The 21,664-nt window shown below is 42.9% G+C and overlaps 1 protein-coding gene across 2 annotated transcripts in view; it reads left to right on the top strand.

Moving 5' to 3' along the window:
- Positions 1–21,451, top strand: part of LOC106561910 (USP6 N-terminal-like protein) — a 41,144-nt gene extending 19,693 nt beyond the window's left edge. For both annotated transcript variants that reach the window (XM_014126254.3, XM_014126253.3), the window contains 12 exons: positions 239–324; positions 413–452; positions 2,893–2,973; positions 3,154–3,261; positions 8,337–8,446; positions 14,284–14,332; positions 14,554–14,674; positions 14,943–15,037; positions 15,727–15,792; positions 16,598–16,697; positions 16,888–17,040; positions 17,302–21,451. In XM_014126254.3, coding sequence (XP_013981729.2) covers positions 239–324; positions 413–452; positions 2,893–2,973; positions 3,154–3,261; positions 8,337–8,446; positions 14,284–14,332; positions 14,554–14,674; positions 14,943–15,037; positions 15,727–15,792; positions 16,598–16,697; positions 16,888–17,040; positions 17,302–17,894 — 1,602 coding nt within the window. In that variant the 3' untranslated portion in view covers positions 17,895–21,451. The remainder of the gene's footprint in view (positions 1–238; positions 325–412; positions 453–2,892; positions 2,974–3,153; positions 3,262–8,336; positions 8,447–14,283; positions 14,333–14,553; positions 14,675–14,942; positions 15,038–15,726; positions 15,793–16,597; positions 16,698–16,887; positions 17,041–17,301) is intronic.
- The last annotated feature ends 213 nt before the right edge of the window (positions 21,452–21,664 follow it).

The following is a 21,664-nucleotide window of genomic DNA, read 5'->3' as shown; positions in this document are numbered from 1 at the left end:
TTTGAGACAGGCACAGCGATGTGATGCGCTTGTACTAAAAATCAAATGTATTGTTCTCTAGAGAACAGCATTTGTTGTGTTTTCCCCAGTGGCTACAATTCAAAGGCCCAAAGTCTGACTTGAATTAACTATTTTAAAGCAACAGGCCAACTTACGGCATGTTGTCCCTTGGCTGTGTGCTGTTTCTGATTTGTCTATGTCTGTGTGTCTGTGTGTCTATGTCTGTGTGTTATTCCAGGGCAGACAGGAGGGGATAGCGATTGACTCCTGGGAGGATGCAGACTACAGTATTTACAGAGTCACTGACCGTTTCGGATTTCTGCAGTAAGTCAAACTGGGTTTGTGTGTACAGTATTGTACACATTACTTGACTGGCAGAATCTGACTGATGTTGTCCATTTCTTTCCCACAGTGACAAGGAGCTGCCAACCCCTAGTGCACACGAGGAGAAGGTAAGAAGAGGAAATGCAACATATGCATCAAAAGGGTCAAAGAGACACACTGCAGTTTCCATTAGGTGGTGTACTAAAGCCACTAACTAACCTTTCAAACATATAGAGGTGTAATGTTCCTTGTGCGTGTGTGTGTGTGTGTGTGTGTGTGTGTGTGTGTGTGTGTGTGTGTGTGTGTGTGTGTGTGTGTGTGTGCGTGTGTGTGTGTGTGTGTGTGTGTGTGTGTGTGTGTGTGTGTGTGTGTGTGTGTGTGTGTGTGTGTGTGTGTGTGTGTGTGTGTGTGTGTGTGCGTGTGCGTGTGCGTGTGCGTGTGCGTGTGCGTGTGCGTGTGCGTGTGCGTGTGCGTGTGCGTGTGCGTGTGCGTGTGTGTGTGTGTGTATTAGCCAATCCATGCCGCCCTCCCGCTAACTTAGGGCCACATGCCCCAGGCATCCATCTGAGCCGATCCTTAGGCATCTCACTCACTCCTGGAATGGGAGCTAGGCTTCCTCTCGCCTTAGAACCGGTCATGTGGTCGTGATTGATTCAATTAATACCACATTTAACCTTGGGCAGAATTTGAGCTCTCCTCAATTTTAAATGTCAATTCAGTACAAACCAGCACATGCCACTCATAGCAGTAGGGGCAGGACACCGGGTTTTCAAGTCAAGTGATATTTTATATGATCCTACGAAGGGAGTTCGTTTGGTTGTAGTTTTAGAAGAAACATTGTAAGTACTGTGTTCTATACTGTACTATACTGTATAGCTTAGATGCGTCTTCAAATCAAATTGTATTTGTCACATACACATGGTTGCAGATGTTAATGCGAGTGTAGAGAAATGCTTGTGCTTCTAGTTCCGACCATGCAGTAATATCTAACAAGTAATCGAACAACTTCACAACAACTACCTTATACACACAAGTGTAAAGGAATGAATGAGAATACATGCATAAACATATATGAATGAGCGATGGCCGAACGGCATAGACAAGATGCAGTAGATGTTTTTTTTTTTTTTTTACCTTTATTTAACTAGGCAAGTCAGTTAAGAACAAATTCTTATTTTCAATGACGGCCTAGAATGCACTGTAAGTGGGTGTAGCAAAGCATCAGGGCCAGTATTCATAAAGCGTCTCAGAAGGACACTAAGTGTACTGATACAAGATCAGTTCTGCGTTTTTGATCATAATGAATAAGATTACATTGGCAGGGAGGACCTGATCCTAAATCAGCACTGCTACTTTGAGATGCTTTATGAACACAGGCCCAGCTTTGTTTGCATTAAGAGTGACTGCATTACAAATCTGCTTGTTTCCCCATTTTAAATGGTTAAAGATAAAATCCTTAATTGAAACCTTGGTTTCTCAAATGATTGCCTCGCCTGGTTCACTAACTACTTCTCAGATAGAGTTCAGTGTCAAATCGGAGGGCCTGTTGTCCGGGACTCTGGCAGTCTCTATGGGGGTGCCACAGGGTTCAATTCTTGGGCCGACTCTCTTCTCTGTATACATCAATGATGTCGCTCTTGCTGCTGGTGATTCTCTGATCCACCTCTACGCAGACGACACCATTCTGTATACTTCTGGCCCTTCTTTGGACACTGTTAACAACCCTCCGGTATAGAGTACAGTATATACATATGAGATGAGTAATGTAGGGTATGTAAACATTATATAAAGTGGCATTGTTTAAAGTGGCTAGTGATACATTTATTACATCAATTTTTCATTATTAAAGTGGCTAGAGATGAGTCAGTATGTTGGCAGCAGCCACTCAATGTTAGTGATGGCTGTTTAACAGTCTGATGGCCTTGAGATAGAAGCTGTTTTTCAGTCTCTCGGTCCCCGCTTTGATGCACCTGTACTGACCTCGCCTTCTGAATGATAGCGGGGTGAACAGGCAGTGGCTTGGGTGGTTGTTGTCCTTGATGATCTTTTTGGCCTTCCTGTGACATCGGGTGGTGTAGGTGTCCTGGAGGGCAGGCAGTTTGCCCCCGGTGATGCGTTGTGCAGACCTCACTACCCTCTGGAGAGCCTAGCGGTTGTGGGCGGAGCAGTTGCCGTACCAGGCAGTGATACAGCCCTACAGGATGCTCTCGATTGTGCATCTGTAAAAGTTTGTGAGTGTTTTTGGTGACAAGCTGAATTTCTTCAGCCTCCTGAGGTTGAAGAGGCGCTGCTGCGCCTTCTTCACCACGCTGTCTGTGTGGGTGGACCATTTCAGTTTGTCCGTGATGTGTACGCCGAGGAACTTAAAACTTTCCACCTTCTCCACTACTGTCCCGTCGATGTGCATAGGGGGCTGCTCCCTCTGCTGTTTCCTGAAGTCCACGATCATCTCCTTTGTTTTGTTGACATTGAGTGTGAGGCTATTTTCTTGTTAATGTAAATGTGTTTTCATTTTGCATACATAACATTTTACCTAGTTTAAAATGTATTTCTGTTTCGCCCTGACAGAAAAATAACCTGGAAATTGAAAGGGTGGAGAAATGGCTGAAGATGGTGAAGAAATGGGATAAATACAGGAACAGTGACAGGGTGAGAATATCTCTCTCTCTCTCTCTCACCACACCCTTCACTTGTGTTTATAAATGTTTATATTAGCCTGAAATGCTCACTCAACATTTACACTCCTGCCTCAACCCCCCATTTGTTCATCCTCTGACTCCCCCTGTCTAACCCATGTCTCCCTTGTGTGTACCACTGCTCTCCTCTCAGATGGTAAAGCGTGTGTATAAGGGTATCCCGCTGCAGCTGAGAGGCCAGGCCTGGGCCCTGATGCTGGATGTGGAGAAGGTGAAGAATGAGAACGAGGGGAAGTATGAGGTAAGAGAGTACCCAGTATCTAACACGCACGCACACATACACACACTGTTAGTTCATCAAACATCTACTCTAAACAGTGGGATTTGATACCGTGCTCCAACCAGCACGTTGCAGTCTAAAGCCAGTGGTCACTCAGGGCCACTAAACCATGTTGTTATGATTTGAAGGCGACTGCTACTTCAGGTCTCAGGAAAGTGATGTCATTGTACTAGGCTACGCTATCAGTAACCAGGTTCACTACATGGTAAGAGTACATGAAAATAAGGGAAAGCCGCACACTCTAAGAGCTCAGATGCAAACATTTTATAACCAACGTTTCGACAGCAAAGCTGTCTTCATCAGGGTATCATCACAAACACTGCGAGATGAGTCATTTATATAGTGTCAAGAGACACACAGGTGTTTGTAATCATGGCCAAGTGTGGCCTAATATCATTGGTTAACTCAAATATAAAAAAAAATGGCATACAAAGAACATACAAAAAGACAAACAAATGGATAGCATTCGATCATAGCATTTGTAGTCTAAAATGTATCTAACAAACAATTACAATGGCAAAATCACAATAATCACAAGAATGGCTTCAGATCAAAGTCTATGTTGAGACCGAAGGGAGCAAGGGTCTTTAAATTAAAGATCCAGGCAGCCTCTCCTTTTAACAATAAATTATCAAGGTCACCCCCTCTCCTCGGGAGGGTGACATGTTCGATGCCAATATAACGCAGAGACGAAATCGAATGGTTTGCTTCCAAAAAGTGGGCCGCAACTGGGTAAGTCAAGTTTTTGCACCTAATGGTGCTACGATGCTCTGAGATACGTACTTTTAATTCACGCTTTGTTTTACCCACATAATTTTTACCACAAGGACAAGTTATAAGATAAATAACTGCCTTAGTGGAACACGTAATAACACCTTTAATTGGGATAGATTTCCCTGTTTGTGGGTGTTTGAAGGATCTACATTTATAAGTGCCATTGCATTGAGCACAGCCATTACACTTGTAATTTCCATCCAGTATGGGCGTAAATAGACGTTGTTCAGGAATATCTTGGGGTGGTAAATCAGAGTTTACCAGTTGGTCTCTGAGATTTCTGCCCCGCGAGAATACGACCAGGGGAAGGTCAGAAAACACATTACCGAGACTATCATCATATTTCAGAATGTGCCAATGTACATGAACAAAAAAAACTTTTCAACATTACTGAATACCATATACCTGGCCAGAGATAAATACCCTGTGATTCAACAATGGTGTTAAGGTAATGTCCCTTTCCTCCCCCTCCATTGGTACAATGTCTTCAGAAAGTATTCACACCCCTTGACTTTTTCCACATTTTGTTCTGTTACAAAGTGGGATTAAAATGTATTTAATTGTCATTTTTTGTCAGTGATGTACACACAATTCTCTGTAATGTCAAAGTATTAATGGAACATAAAACACTGATATATTTTGATTAGATAAGTATTCAGCCCCCTGATCAATACATGTTAGTATCGCCTTTTGGCAGTGATTACAGCTGTGAGTCTCTGTACAATATTTGCCCATTCATTATTTTTTTCTTCATTCTTCAAGCTCTGTGAGGTTGGTTGTTGATCATTGGTGTACAGTACAGCTATTCTGAAGTCTCGCCATAGATTTTCAAACCAATTCAAGTATAAACTGTAACTAGGCCACTCAGGAACATTCAATGCTGTCTTGGTAAGTATCTCCAGTGTATATTTGGCCTTGCGATTTAGGTTATTGTCCTGCTCAAAAGTGGATTTGTCTGCCAGTGTCTGTTGAAAAGGGGCTTTGCCTGTGCTTAGCTCTATTCCTTTTGTTTTTATCCAAAACAAAAAAATCCCTAGCCCTTGCCAATGACAAGCATACCCATAACATGATGCAGCCACCACCATGTTTGGAAATATGAAGAGCGGTACTCAGTGATGTGTTGTGTTGGATTGCCCCAAACATAATGCTTTGTATTCAGGAACAAAAGTTAATTTCTTTGCCATATTTTTTTGCAGTATTACTTTAGTGCCTTATTGCAAACAGGATGCATGTTTTGGAATATGTTTTACTATGTACAGGCTTCCTTCTTTTCACTCTGTCATTTAGGTTAATATTGTGGAGTAACTCCAATGTTGTTTATCTATCCTCAGTTTTCTCCTATCACAGCCATTTAACTCTGTAACTGGTTGAAAATCACTATTGGCCTCATGGTGAAATCCCTGATCGGGTGTATTGATACACCATACAAAGTGTAATGAATCATTTCAACATGTTCAAAGGGATAGTCAATGGCTGCTTCTTTTTGCTTTACCCATCTACCAGTAGGTGCCTTTCTTTGCGAGGCATTGGAAAACATCCCTGGTCATTGTGGTTGAATCTGTGTTTGAAATTCACTGCTCGACTGAGATGATTGTATGTGTGGGGTACAGAGGTGGGGTAGTCATGAAAAAATGTTAAACACCATTATTGCACACAGAGGTAGTCCATGCAATTTATTATCTAGCTTGTTAAGCTAATCTTTAGTCCCGAAGGTATTTAGGCTTGACAAAGGTGTTGAATACTTATTGACTCAAGACATTTCAGCTTTTTATTTTTTATAAATGTGTAAAAATCTATAAAATCTTAATTCCACTTTGACATTATGGGGTATTGTGTGTAGATCAGTGACACAAAATAAAACTGGAATCCATTTAACTTCAGGCTGTAACACAGCAAAATGTGTAAAAAGTCAAGGGGTGTGAATACTTTCTGGTGGCACTTAGACAGTACATGAACATACATAGAAGTGTGCTAATCTTCCCCCACATATTGCAGCCTGAAGCCAGCGTACTGAACACAAAATATTGTAATGTTATACACCAAGACCATTTCATGTTTACAGGACCATTACTTTTCACAACTACCCCCACTCCCATCCACCCGTTGCTACATTCAGCAGGATCAATAATAGTGACTGGCAGGTGTCTTCACTGACATTTTCAACATGTCCCTGATTGAGTCTGTAATACCAACATGTTTCAAGCAGACCACCATAGTCCCTGTGCCCAAGAACATGAAGGCAACCTGCCTAAATGACTATAGAACCGTAGCACTCACGTCCGTAGCCATGAAGTGCTTTGAAAGGCTGGCAATGGCTCACATCAACACCATTATCCCAGAAACCATAGACCCACTCCAATTTGCATACCGCCCAAATAGAACCACAGATGATGCAATCTCTATTGCACTCCACACTGCCCTTTCCCACCTGGACAAAAGGAACACCTACATGAGAATGCTATTCATTGACTACAGCTCAGCGTTCAACACCATAGTGCCCTCAAAGTTCATCACTAAGCTAAGGATCCTGGGACTAAAAACCTCCCTCTGCAACTGGATCCTGGACTTCCTGACGTGCCCCCCCCCCCCCCCCCCCCCCCAGGTGGTGAGGGTAGGGAGCAACACATCTGCCACGCTGATCCTCAACACTTGAGCCCCTCGGGGGTGTGTGCTCAGTCCCCTCCTGTACTCCCTGTTCACCCACGACTGCATGGCCAGGCACGACTCCAACACCATCATTAAGTTTGCAGACAACACAACAGTGGTAGGCCTGATCACCGACAATGACGAGACAGCCTATAGGGAGGAGGTCAGAGACCTGGACGGGTGGTGCCAGAATAAGAACCTATCCCTCAACGTAACCAGGACTAAGGAGATGATTGTGGACTACAGGAAAAGGAGGACCGAGCACGCCCCCATTCTCATCGACGGGTCTGTAGTGGAGCAGGTTGAGAGCTTCAAGTTCCTTGGTGTCCACATCACCAACAAACTAGAATGGTCCAAACACACCAAGACAGTCATGAAGAGGGCACGACAAAACCTATTCCCCCTCAGGAAACTAAAAAGATTTGGCATGGGTCCTCAGATCCTCAAAAGGTTCTACAGCTGCAACATCAAAAGCATCCTGACTGGTTGCATCACTGCCTGGTATGGCAATTACTCGGCCTCCGACCGCAAGGCACAACAAGAGGGTAGTGTGTACAGCCCAGTACATCACTGGGGCTAAGCTGCCTGCCATCCAGGACTTCTATACCAGGTGGTGTCAGAGGAAGGCCCTAAAAATTGTCAAAGACCCCAGCCACCCCAGTCATAGACTGTTCTCTCTATTACCGCATGGCAAAAGTACCGGAGTGCCAAGTCTAGGACAAAAAGGCTTCTCAACAGTTTTTACCCTCAAGTCATAAGACTCCTGAACAGGTAATCGAATGGCTACCCGGACTATTTGCATTGTGTCCCCCCCTACCCCTCTTTTAGTAGCTGCTGCTACTCTCTGTTTATCTTATATGCATAGTCACTTTATCTATACATTCATGTACATACTATCTCAATTGGCCCGACCAACCAGTGCTAACCGGGCTATCTGCATTGTGTCCCGCCACCCGCCAACCCCTCTTTTACACTACTGCTACTCTCTGTTTATCATATATTTATAGTCACTTTAACCATATCTACATGCACATACTACCTCAATCAGCCCGACTAATTGGTTTCTGTATATAGCCTCGCTACTGTTATAGCCTCGCTACTGTATATAGCCTCACTACTGTTATTTTTCCCTGTCTTTTTATTGTTGTTTTTATTTCTTTACTTACCTATTGTTCACCTAATACCTTTTTTGCACTGTTGGTTAGAGCCTGTAAGTAAGCATTTCACTGTAAAGTTTACACCTGTTGTATTTGGCGCACGTGACAAATAAACTTGATTTGATTTGACATTGTTTTTGATTGATTGTTGGGTGCGGTTCCAAAAAGAGAGAGGATTATGTAACGGTATGTAGGATGAAAACAAGCAAATGGCATTGACATGGAGATACAAAGATCACACGCACATCACACAATAAGAGAGGTTTACTGACAGGGGATTATGGCTTTTGATATAAAGTTAATATAATAATATATTGCCTATATACTGTAGAATCTATGATTTTGAAGAAGAAAAAAAATTGGGGGACAGTGTGCTGTTGCTGTTTATTTATCTCTAATATGTTTGAAGTGTGCAAGGGATTTAGAAAATGAATATGTTGTTTTAATTGACATTTTCAGAGGATGAAGGAACAAGCCAGAATCTTCTCCCAGGAAATCAAACAGATAGATCTGGACGTGAACAGGACATTTAGAAACCACATCATGTTCATGGATCGATTCGGAGTCAAGTAAGTCAGCAGTTGTATTCTACCGTAAGGGTGGCTGTTTATGTACAGTGGCAAGAAAAAGTATGTGAACACCCTTTGGAATTATCTGGATTTCTGCATAAATTGGTCAAAAAATCTGATCTGATCTTCATCTAAGTCACAACAACAGACAAACACAGTGTGCTTAAACTAATAACGCACAAATTATTGTATTTTTCTTGTCTATATTGAATACATCATTTAAACATTCACAGTGTAGGCTGGAAAAAGTATGTAAACCCCTAGAGTCTGCTAACCTGGAGTACAATCATTGAGACGAGATTGGAGATGTTGGTTAGAGCTGCCTTGCCCTATAAAACCACTCACAAAATGTTTGTTTGCTATTCACAACAAGCATTGCCTGATGTGAACCATGCCTCAAACAAAAGAGATCTCAGAAGACCCAAGATTAAGAATTGTTGACTTGCATAAAGCTGGAAAGGGTTACAAAAGTATCTCTAAATGCCTTGACGATCATCAGTCCAAGGTAAGACAAATTGTCTATAAATGAAGAAAGTTCAGCACTGTTGCTACTCTCCCTAGGAGTAGCCGTCCTGCAAAGATGACTGCAAGAGCACAGCACAGAATGCTCAATGAGGTTAAGAAGAATCTTCAAGTGTCAGCTAAAGGCTTAAAGAAATCTCTGTAACATGCTAACATCTCCGTTGACGAGTCTACGATATGTAAAAAATTAAACAAGAATGGTGTTCATGGGAGAACACCACAGAAGAAGCCACTGCTGTCCAAAAAAAACATTGCTGCATGTCTAAAGTTCGTAAAAGAGCATCTGGATGTTCCACAGCACTACTGGCAAAATATTCTGTGGACAGATGAAACTACAGTTGAGTTGTGTTGAGGAAAAAGGCACAGCACACCAACATCAAAACCTCATCCCAACTGTAAAGTATGGTGAAGGGAGCATCATGGTTTGGAGCTGCTTTGCTGCCTCAGGGCCTGGACAGCTTGCTATCATCAACGGAAAAATACATTTTGCAGGAGAATGTAAGGCTATCTGTCCGCCATTTGAAGCTCAACAGAAATTGGGTGATGCAACAGGACAACGACCCAAAACACAGAAGTAAATCAACAACAGACTGGCTTCAACAGAAGAAAATATGCCTTCTGGAGTGGCCCAGTCATAGTCCTGACCTCAACCCGATTGAGATGCTGTGGCATGACCTCAAGAGTGCGGTTCACACCAGACATCCCAAGAATATTGCTGAACTGAAACAGTTTTGAAAAGAGGAATGGTCCAAAATTCCTCCTGACCGTCTGATCTGCAACTACAGAAAATGTTTAGTTGAGGTTATTGCTGCCAAAGGAGGCTCAACCAGTTGTTAAATCCAAGGGTTCACATACTTTTTCCACCGTGCACTTGAATGTTTACACGGTGTGTTCAATAATTTTTTGTGTTATTAGTTTAAGCAGACTGTGTTTGTCTATTGTTGTGATTTAGATGAAGATCAGATCAAATTTTAAGACCAATTTATGCAGAAATCCAAGTATTTCCAAAGGGTTTACATACTTTTCCTTGCCACTGAATGTCTCAGTGCTGATCTAAGATCAGATCCCCCAGTCTATTTAATATTAGAGTGGCTGAGGTTTCAGATATTCTCGAACTCGTGGTGCTATTTATACATTTTTTCGTAGCTGCTGCCCGCTCTGCTGCCTACGTAGCTCCCACTGTTAGCGCTGCTGCTTCCCCCTCATTGACATGGAGGGGGAAACTTCATGTTGTACACAAAAGACATGATCAACATGTTCGTACGAACTTTGTTGTCTGTTGTAACAGTATTGCAAACATAAGCACAACACAAAGGCAGTCTATTTCATGTAATTAGGCAAATACACTACGTGACCAAACGTATGTGGACACCTGCTCGTCGAACATCTCATTCCAAAATCATGGGCATTAATATGGAGTTGGTCACCCCTTTGCTGCTATAACAGCCTCCACTCTTCTGGGAAGGCTTTCCACTCCGCCAAACCCAGATTATTTTGTCGGACTGCCAGATGGTGAAGCGTGATTCATCACTCCAGAGAATGTGTTTCCACTGCTCCAGAGTCCAATGGTGGCGAGCTTTACACTACTCCAGCCGATGCTTGGCGATCTTAGGCTTGTGTGCGGCTGTTCGGCCATGGAAACCCATTTCATGAAGCTCTTGACATTGCTTTCAGAGGCAGTTTGGAACTCGGTAGTGAGTGCTACAACCGAGGACAGACTATTTTTTACATGCTACACTCTTCAACACTCGGCGGTCCCATTCTGTGAGCTTGTGTGGCTTACCACTTTGCAGCTGAGCCGTTGTTGCTCCTAGACGTTTCCACTTCACAATAACAGCACTTACAGTTGACCGGGGCAGCTCTTGCAGGGCAGAAATTTGACGAACTGACTTGTTGGATAGGTGGCATCCTATGACGGTGACACGTTGAAAGTCACTGAGCTCTTCAGTAAGGCCATTCTATTGCCAATGTTTGTCTATGGAGATTACATGGCTGTGTGCTCGATTTTATACATCCGTTGGCAACGGGTGTGGCTGAAAAAGCCAAATCCACTCATTTGAAAGGGTGTCTACATACTTTGGATACATAATGTATATACACTGCTCAAAAAAATAAAGGGAACACTAAAATAACACATCCTAGATCTGAATGAATGAAATAATGTTATTAAATACTTTTTTCTTTACATAGTTGAATGTGCTGACAACAAAATCACACAAAAATAATCAATGGAAATCCAATTTATCAACCCATGGAGGTCTGGATTTGGAGTCACACTCAAAATTAAAGTGGAAAACCACACTACAGGCTGATCCAACTTTGATGTAATGTCCTTAAAACAAGTCAAAATGAGGCTCAGTAGTGTGTGTGGCCTCCACGTGCCTGTATGACCTCCCTACAACGCCTGGGCATGCTCCTGATGAGGTGGCGGATGGTCTCCTGAGGGATCTCCTCCCAGACCTGGACTAAAGCATCCGCCAACTCCTGGACAGTCTGTGGTGCAACGTGGCGTTGGTGGATGGAGCGAGACATGATGTCCCAGATGTGCTCAATTGGATTCAGGTCTGGGGAACGGGCGGGCCAGTCCATAGCATCAATGCCTTCCTCTTGCAGGAACTGCTGACACACTCCAGCCACATGAGGTCTAGCATTGTCTTGCATTAAGAGGAACCCAGGGCCAACCGCACCAGCATATGGTCTCACAAGGGGTCTGAGGATCTCATCTCGGTAGCTAATGGCAGTCAGGATACCTCTGGCGAGCACATGGAGGGCTGTGCGGCCCCCCAAAGAAATGCCACCCCACACCATGACTGACCCATCGCCAAACCGGTCATGCTGGAGGATGTTGCAGGCAGCAGAACGTTCTCCACGGCGTCTCCAGACTCTGTCACGTCTGTCACATGTGCTCAGTGTGAACCTGCTTTCATCTGTGAAGAGCACAGGGCGCCAGTGGCGAATTTGCCAATCTTGGTGTTCTCTGGCAAATGCCAAACGTCCTGGGCACGGTGTTGGGCTGTAAGCACAACCCCCACCTGTGGACGTCGGGCCCTCATACCACCCTCATGGAGTCTGTTTCTGACCGCTTGAGCAGACACATACACATTTGTAGCCTGCTGGAGGTCATTTTGCAGGGCTCTGGCAGTGCTCCTCCTGCTCCTCCTTGCACAAAGGCGGAGGTAGCGGTCCTGCTGCTGGGTTGTTGCCCTCCTACGGCCTCCTCCACGTCTCCTGATGTACTGGCCTGTCTCCTGGTAGCGCCTCCATGCTCTGGACACTACGCTGAAAGACACAGCAAACCTTCTTGCCACAGCTCGCATTAATGTGCCATCCTGGATGAGCTGCACTACCTGAGCCAGTTGTGTGGGTTGTAGATTCCGTCTCATGCTACCACTAGAGTGAAAGCACCGCCAGCATTCAAAAGTGACCAAAACATCAGCCAGGAAGCATAGGAACTGAGAAGTGGTCTGTGGTCACCACCTGCAGAACCACTCCTTTATTGGGGGTGTCTTGCTAATTGCCTATAATTTCCACCTGTTGTCTATTCCATTTGCACAACAGCATGTGAAATGTATTGTCAATCAGTGTTGCTTCCTAAGTGGACAGTTTGATTTCACAGAAGTGTGATTGACTTGGAGTTACATTGTGTTGTTTAAGTGTTCCCTTTATTTTTTTTTTAGCAGTATATATCACAAGCAAGACAGACAGGCAGTCAAAAAAGCGATTATTTTCTCATTATTGCAAACATTGGCTAGTTTTTTTACATCTACTCTCACTACGATAACTATGAAGATTAGCATCACAAATAGTAGGCAGTCTAAAGCACTAGTTAAGTGCAATACCATGGAAATAAATGTTGAAAGTTACATTTATATTCCTAAAACTTAAACTAACACTACGCAAATGCCATACGGAAGCTTGAAGTAACCTATACATGCCGTCACACTATATTGATTTCGGGGGGCTGCAAAAGGGAACAAACCACTTTTTCTGTTAGTTAAGTTCAACGAATCACAACCCGGCATAGGTTATCAACAGTGACAACAGTTGGCTGCTATTTATGTGAAAGTTTGACTGTCAAGTCCGTGTATTGGTGTGTGGCCAGTGACTTTTATTAAGAGACTTTTATCGAGAAAGTAAATGATAGCTGCGTTCTAAGTCCTGCGACCCCCAGCGTGTTTGACAAAATCAACAGTACAAAACCAAAGATATTGATCTGTTTTAAGCAATTGTGTCATCGTGTTGAAGATAAACTTATATACTAACATCACCAATCTGAGGTAAAAAGGATGTGTAATTCCCCCCAATTCAATGCGGTCAAAACGTCAGCTTGTGTAATGTAGTCCACACAACATATTGAAACACATCATGGAAAGTAGTGAAATTAACCAAATTTCTATTTGGCGAAATATTCCAAAACACAAACGGATTAATAGTCTCAATCGGTTTACTGACAATAATGCAATATTAAAATAACTCAGATGTTCCAATCTACAAATGTTTGATATATAACATTAGTTACAGAGGGTAGTCGTTGAAAGTCCAGCATAGATGAACAGCCGACATGTTGATGACGCAATTTAGCTACTCTAAAAGGTCAAAGGTAATGCAGTAGCACGGGAGTGCGCAGTCTTCTCAAATGTAAAATGTATGTGTTCTCCACACTCTCGTCCTAATAAGAACCCACTCGAGAATTCCCTCGAAGAACTCACTCAGAGCATGGGAGTATGCATGTTGAGAAACACCCATAGACACGCAGTCTAATTAGAAATGTAATGTTATTTTTTCATCATCATTCCCGAACAAATAAAATGAAATGTTATTTGCCACGGGCTTCATAAACAACAGGTGTAGACTAACAGCGAAATGCTTACTTACAGGCCCTTCCCAACAAACAAAGATAAAAAATATTATATAAAATAATTATAACACAAGGAATAAATACACAACTTAGTAAATAGACAGCTATGAAAAATATAGATGAAAACTGCATTGGTAAAGAGTATGGTCTGCAGCTTATCATGAAGTATTCTAACTCAGGCGAGCAAAAACTTGGGACTTAGCATTGGAGATCGTGCACCAGCTGTTGTTAACAAAGAGACACACCCCTCCCCCTCATCTTTTCAGTTAGTTTATTTAAATCACGAAGCTTATCTGCCTTTACTGTGGTGCAGGAAAATTCTCAGCAACAAAAGAGTGATCAAATTCAGATCCTACATATGTACAGTATATAAAGGGAAAGTTGCCTGAACCATGGCAATTACCCTTCTCTGTCTCTGAATGACTGACCTCCCTTTCTCCTCTCTGCGTCTACACAGACAGCAGTCTTTATTTCATGTCCTGTCTGCCTATTCAGTCTACAACACGGTGAGTTTGTTTTAGTCTTCCCTCAGTCATAAATAATGTCAATATTTACATAATGTTTGCATTAGGATTCAGCCCAATGTTCAGCAATTAACTGCTTTGTAACACTAAAACTAGTGGCAACTGAGCTGCCTCCAACTTTAAGGAGAGGAAACCTACATCAGGACAAATGTAGCCTGGTGATCAATGTGACATTGTTTGACCTCTAACCTCTGACCATATAGGAGGTGAGCTACTGCCAGGGCATGAGCCAGGTCGCCGCCTTGCTGCTGATGTACATGAACGAGGAAGACGCCTTCTGGGCCCTGTCACAGCTACTGACCAATCAGAAGCATGCCATGCACGGTGAGCTGACCAATAAGATAGCCCGTAAACATTGATTCATCCAATCAGATATGTCATGCATGGTGGTCCGACCAATCAATAATAGGAATCAGCTACATTACCAGTGGAATAATATATGAATATGTAATCAAATCTTAATAAAGATATGGAATTACAGTTATTGACTAGTAAGTACATTCTGTTATGGAGTTCTAGCCACAAGATGTACTTGTGTGTTTACACAAGTTAATAAAGCAGTCTAATCATATACTTTCCCTCTCCCTCTAAGGTTTCTTTATTCCTGGGTTTCCCAAGCTGCAGCGCTTCCAGGCACACCACGATCAAATTCTCTCCAAACTCATCCCCAAACTGAAGAAACATCTGGTTAGATCAGTTTTTTACATTTTTTATTAACCCATCAACTACCCCCCCCTCTTCGGAGGACACATATCTTGTTTGTTTTTTACAGCTTTTCTGCTAAATATACATACATACATTTTACATACACATTTTTCATACATTATTTGACATAGATCACTGTTTAGGTTGCCTTCACACACACAACCACATACATGCATACACACACACATTTACATTTTAGTCATTTAGCAGACGCTCTTATCCAGAGCGACTTACAGTAGTGAATGCATACATTTCATACATATATATATTTTTTTTCCCCGTACTGGTCCCCCATGGGAATCGAACCCACAACCCTGGCGTTGCAAACACCATGCTCTACCAACTTAGCCCACACGACGCACGCACGCACGCACGCACGCACAAACACAAACACACACACACACACACACACACACACACACACACACACACACCACCACACACACACACACACACACCACACACACACACACACACACACACACACACCGTTACGTAATGGCATTATGTTTCATAATAGTGAGGTTATTACAGTAATTGCATATAGTTACATTGAAATGCGTGTTACTGTGTAGAACTGACCATCGTTCTTTCTACCCGTCTTCCATCTCTTTCTCCTCTCTCTCTCTTTTTCTCTCTCCCTCCATCCCTCTCTCCCTCTGTCTCTCTAGGACAGGGAACAGATGTCCTGTGGGATCTACAGCACTAAATGGTTCCTGCAGTGTTTCATTGACAGGGTGAGAGAAAGTGTGTTTTAAAGGACCGTTGCCATTTTTAGCCGATTTTAAATAATTCTTCGTTTTTATTGGCCCGTGACAACTAAGAGCTCTTCTCCTTAAAGGTACGATCTGGGATTGCCGACAAACGATTGGCATATTATAACTTTTAGCAGAGGAGAAAGTAGTCAAAGAATTGATGTCGTGAGCCCCGTATTCACCAACAATAATAACTTAAAATAGCAGAATTGCAATTGTATTCATGGACGTTCATTCATTTCACATGATTACAACTCTAAGCAGGATGAACTTACAAAGTAAAACTTATTTCAGCATTTATTAGCGTTGTTAACTGCGTATAAAGGGAACATCGAGGCTTAATAACTACTCAGTGTGTCCTCGACTCTGTTCATACACACAATCCTATGGCTTTGGTGGTTTGGAGAGAGACATGCTGCTGTCAGCGCTTCTCAGTCCCGCTGGGGCCCACCACAGAGATGGGCCTATGGGCTGGGGCTGTGGGTTAGGAGGGACGCCACCAATCCCCCCTCACTACCACTGGACTGGAGGCAGGAGGGGAGGAAGAGAGAGGGAGGGAGAGAAAGAGAAAGACAAACAAAGACTTAGCCTATTAATCAATGATTATGTAATGGATCGATAATGGTAATTTTGGGGATGATAAACCTATGAGTTTACAGATAGGAAAACAATGTTATTAATGTATAGTATGTGAACTCATGACTTGTGGTATTTTTGGACCGCTGATTTTAAGAATAGTTTTACCGCTTTGTGAATGGGAAATTATATTTTTCCCCTCTCCTCATAGACCCCGTTCACCCTGACTCTACGTCTGTGGGACATCTACATTCTGGAAGGAGAGACAATTCTTACCGCCATGTCCTACACAATCCTTCGAATATTTAAGAGTAAGGAGTGCATCTACCTTTAACAAGTAGCCTTTTAGCTACTTTAGCCTATTAGCTATTAGCTACTCATTACATAACTCTTTGCTAATACAATATTGCTCTCAGCTATGCATATTGTGTCTCTGTTAGAGCTGCTATAATTCCAATGATGTTGACTCCTGTCCTGTTTGCTGTATCTGTGTGTCATCAGAACGTCTCCTGAAGATGAATTTGGAGGACCTGAGAGAGTTCCTTCAGGACAAGATCGGCCTGTCTTTCCTCTACAGCGATGATGTCATCATCGATCAGCTGCAGGCCTCCATGGCGGAACTACGCAAGATGAAGCTGGACCTTCCACCCGCAGGTAACACACTGCTTAGCTGATTTATGTGCTGTTTGACAAGGATAACAATTTTAAATCAGTAGAAAATGCAGAGGCCAAACATCTCACAAGGGCTTGTGAATGAGCTCTCCCTTGTGGAAAGAAATTAGGTAATATAATGACCATTTGATGTTTAAGCATAAACCAGATAAGCACTTACTTTCCAACTGAAACAGAACTGTAAAGCAAAGCATAGTTCCTATAATTTACCTCAGTTTTAATGTTTCTGTGTTTTATTTCTAGCCAAGCCAGAGGAACTGCCACAGAAGGCCCTGGGTTTGGAGCTACCTGTTCTGCTCACCCCTCTCAAGCCCCCCAGGGGAGTCACCCATGACCCAGGTACCAAACGACCAGGAGCAAGGGGTCTGGGTCTCCACATCATCACCCACCAGCCAGACGTCATCTCCCAAGACAACAGCCCCTCTAAGGAAGAAAGGAAGGACAAGGAAGCTCTAAATAGGCAGGAAGAGGAAGATGAGGAAGTCCCTCTTCCATCTCCAGACCCCATTCTCATCCACACCATCCAAGCTCAAGTGACCCCCGATGGGCCTCCCCAGGCTGGGGCTGGGCCACCACCTTATGAGCCACCAGGGGGCAATGAGCACAATGTTATAGGACAGCCTGCCATTCTTATGCCACTCCACAAAGAAAAAAGTGTTCAGAGCTCCTCTGGTCCAGTGGCTTTACCAGAGACACAGGCCGTAGTTCAAAAGGGTACAAACACACCTCCACAAAGCCCCATGGAGGAGCTGACCCTGACTGCCCCAGTTGCCCCTTCATCCCTTAGCCCTCCCCAGCCACCCTGCAGGGTCCCCGGACTCAGTCAGCACCCTTAGCCCAGGCTTCCCAGCGGCCTATGGGCTTTGCCCAGAGTGAGAGCCATTCGGTGGGGGTGGAGGAGAGGGCGGAGGATGGGTACCTGGCCTGGCTTCTGGAGCAGGCCTTGGCTCTGCCTAAACACAGGGCCCAGACAGGAGACAAAGGAGAGCCAGGAGACCCAGAAGGGCCAGTTTGATTCTAGAGCATTGCAAAGCATTCTAAGTTCCCCCCTGTTGTCTACAAACCAGACATTGCAGAAAAATGGTGTTATGTTGTAGGAGAAGCTGCCACAGTGGAGTTCCAAGGGACAGTGCCACATTCTCTCCCATCTTAGTGAACGCATTACAGCTTACTTCATTTGAGTAGTTTTGTAATATTTTAACAATGGACATTATGTTTGCTTAGATAGCCTCTGTAAAATATTTGCTAATATAGTCTTATTTTAGTATCGTTTTATTTTTGTATGTGGACACCTGCTCATCGAACATCTCATTCCAAAATCATGGGCATTAAATAAATATGGAGTTGGTCCCCCCTTTGCTGCTGAAACAGCCTCCACTCTTCTGGGAAGGCTTTCCAATACATTCAGCCATAAGAGCACTGATGTTTGGCGGTTTTGCCTGGCTCGCAGTCAGCGTTCCAATTCATCCCAAAGGTGTTTGATGGGGTTGAGGTCAGGGCTCTGTGCAGGTCAGTCAAATTCTTCCACACTGATCTTGACAAACCATTTCTGTGTGGACCTCACTTTGTTCACAGGGTTATTGTCATGCTGAAACAGGAAAGGGTCTTCCCCAAACTGTTGCCACAAAGTTGGAAGCACAGAATCATCTAGAATGGCATTGTATGCTGTAGTGTTAAGATTTCCCTTCACTGGAACTAAGGGGCCTAGCCCAAACCATGAAAAACAGCCCCAGACCATTTATCCTCCTCCACCAAACTTTACAGTTGGCACTATGCATTTGGGCAGGTAGTGTTCTCCTGGCATCCGCCAAACCCAGATTCGTCCGTCGGACTGCCAGATGGTGAAGCGTGATTCATCACTCCAGAGAATACATTTCATCTGCTCCAGAGTCCAATGGTGGCAAGTTTTACACCACTCCAGCCAACGCTTGGCATTGCGCGTGGTGATTTTAGGCTTGTGTGCAGCTGCTCGGCCATGGAAACCCATTTCATGAAGCTCCAGATGAACAGTTCTTGTGCTGATGTTGCTTCCAGAGGCAGTTTGGAACTCGGTAGTGAGTGTTGCAACCGAGGACAGAAGATTTTTACGTGCTATACACTTCAGCACTTGGCAGTCCTGTTCTGTGAGCTTGTGTGGCCTACCACATCGCGACTGAGACGTTGTTGTTCATAGATGTTTCCACTTCACAATAACAGCACTTACAGTTGACTGGGGCAGCTCTAGCAGGGCAGAAATTTGATGAACAGACTTGTTGGAAAGGTGGCATCCTATGACGGTGCCACATTGAAAGTCACTGAGCTCTTCAATACGGGCCATTCTACTGCCATTGTTTGTCTATGGAGATTGCATGGCTGTGTGCTCGAATTTATATACCTATATAAGTCTGAAATAGCCAAATCCACAAAGATGAAGGGGTGTCCACATACTTTTGGGTATTTAGTGTATCTTTGCTTCTAGAGCAAATGCCTTAATTTAATCTGTACCATCAGTGCTGCAATTAGAATCATGCTGGCTTGATAACAGGAGATGTATTGTAAATGTAAAGTGAAGTGTCATAGAAAAGGATATTACAAAACAGAAAGGACAGCAATTGCTCATGTTTTCAAATGGCGAAACCTGACACACTCTGCGAGTTCGTTTTGCATGGCCAGGTGCCCCGGGTGGGCAGAGTTTGCACACTTTCTATTGGTCCTTAAGTGAAATCTCCATCCTCCCGGGGCACCGGGCCATGCAAAGCGAACTGGCCCAATGTGTGCAAGGTACTTCATAATAAAGAGTGAGCTGGCTCACTGATCATTTGGATTGTAAACAACAACAACAGTAAGGGCGGGATTCAATCTGAGCACGCTTTGTCAGCAATGCAGGTTTTGCAGGGACCACATTCACGGTAAATGCTGCATATGTCGGCTCAGTCTGAAATGAACTTTAAATGGTGCATTGTCCAAATCCGCGACAGGATTGAATCCCAGCTTGACATTAGTATACCAGGTGTTCAGAACTTCACAAAGCTGCAAGGGGCCGCATTTCTTAGTCCGTTAATTGAGGTCACTTGAGGCCAAATGCTTGATATTTTAGGTGTAGGCCTAGTGTAGATGGATTTTGTACTGGTCATCCACAACAACAACAAAAACAAGCATAGGCGAAGGCAATTGGTACTATGTGTGACTTGGGCTTAGATTTGTCATTTAGCAAAAATAATTCATATTTAAATCTAATTTTCTATTTTTGTAATGTTTAAGCTTAAAATGAAAACATGTTTTGTGTTTTCTTGGCTTATCATTGAGCTAGCAAAAATGTATTTTCAGAATATTGGATCTTTGCTGTAATATATTATAAAGATTATTTGTATTTGTAAGAAGAGCAATGTGTTGATATTTTGTACTCATTGTGTTGTAGAAGAAACACACTGAAGTTTTAAATACTGGCTATAGAGATGCTGTAGTAGTAAATAGCCTAATTATGATGTTGAAGTAGCCCTTAACATTTTTCAAAATGGTTAGTGGTAGATTGTACTGTAGCACCATTTGATTTTCTTACTTTACTGACATCTAGTGGACAATTTGCGTATAGCATTTAATTAGTCCACTGGCACGTTGGTTGGTTAAATGAAGACAAAGTTTACTTAGGTTCCTCAATTCATCATAAGCCAAAATATTATAATCATCAATCATAAGCATGTTGTTAAATAAATTGACCGAGGTGCTACACTGCAGAAGCCCAGTATTTATTTACCTGCGTAGGTCTACAGCAATTTCAATGGTAATGTTTTGCACTTTGCTATTTATCCACAGAAAAACAGGCTAAGGAAGAAAGGTTTTGTATGAATTCTAAATTCATGTTTGTACATTGATATGCCTTAGTTTGTAAGGTGTTGACAGTCAAAGCCAAACAGATGTGGTTATAATTAGTGTGTAATCTATGCTATGATCCCCTGAGACTGTTCAGTTTTTTTTATTTTTTTTTATTTCACCTTTATTTAACCAGGTAGGCCAGTTGAGAACAAGTTCTCATTTACAATTGCGACCTGGCCAAGATAAAGCAAAGCAGTTCGACACATACAACAACACAGAGTTACACATGGAGTAAAACAAACATACAGTCAATAATACAGTAGAAAAATAAGTCTATATACAATGTGAGCAAATGAGGTGAGATAAGGGAGGTAAAGGCAAAAAAAAAGCCATGGTGGCGAAGAACATACGCAAGTAAAAGCGCAAGTAAAACACTGGAATGGTAGATTTGCAGTGGAAGAAAGTGCAAAGTAGAAATAGAAATAGAAATAATGTGGTGCAAAGGAGCTAAATAAATAAATACAGTAGGGGAAGCGGTATTATAGATGGGTTATGTACAGGTGCAGTAATGATTTGTCAAATACAGTACATGTTTTCTACATTTTTATTGTTTCCTTCTTTGTCGAGAACCAAAATGTTACATCTGTGTTGAGTATTATTTTCAAATCAACCTACCGTAATTTCCGGACTATTGAGCGCACCTGAATATAAGCCGCACCCACTGAATGAAATTATTTAAAAAAATTTGAACATAAATAAGCCGAACATGTCTATAAGCCGCAGGTGCCTACAGGTACATTGAAACAAATTAACT

The sequence above is a fragment of the Salmo salar genome, chromosome 11, assembly GCF_965601325.2.
Source record: "Salmo salar chromosome 11, fSalSal1, whole genome shotgun sequence".
Classification (NCBI taxonomy): Eukaryota; Metazoa; Chordata; class Actinopteri; order Salmoniformes; family Salmonidae; genus Salmo; species Salmo salar.
This window is presented reverse-complemented; position numbering and strand designations above follow the sequence as displayed.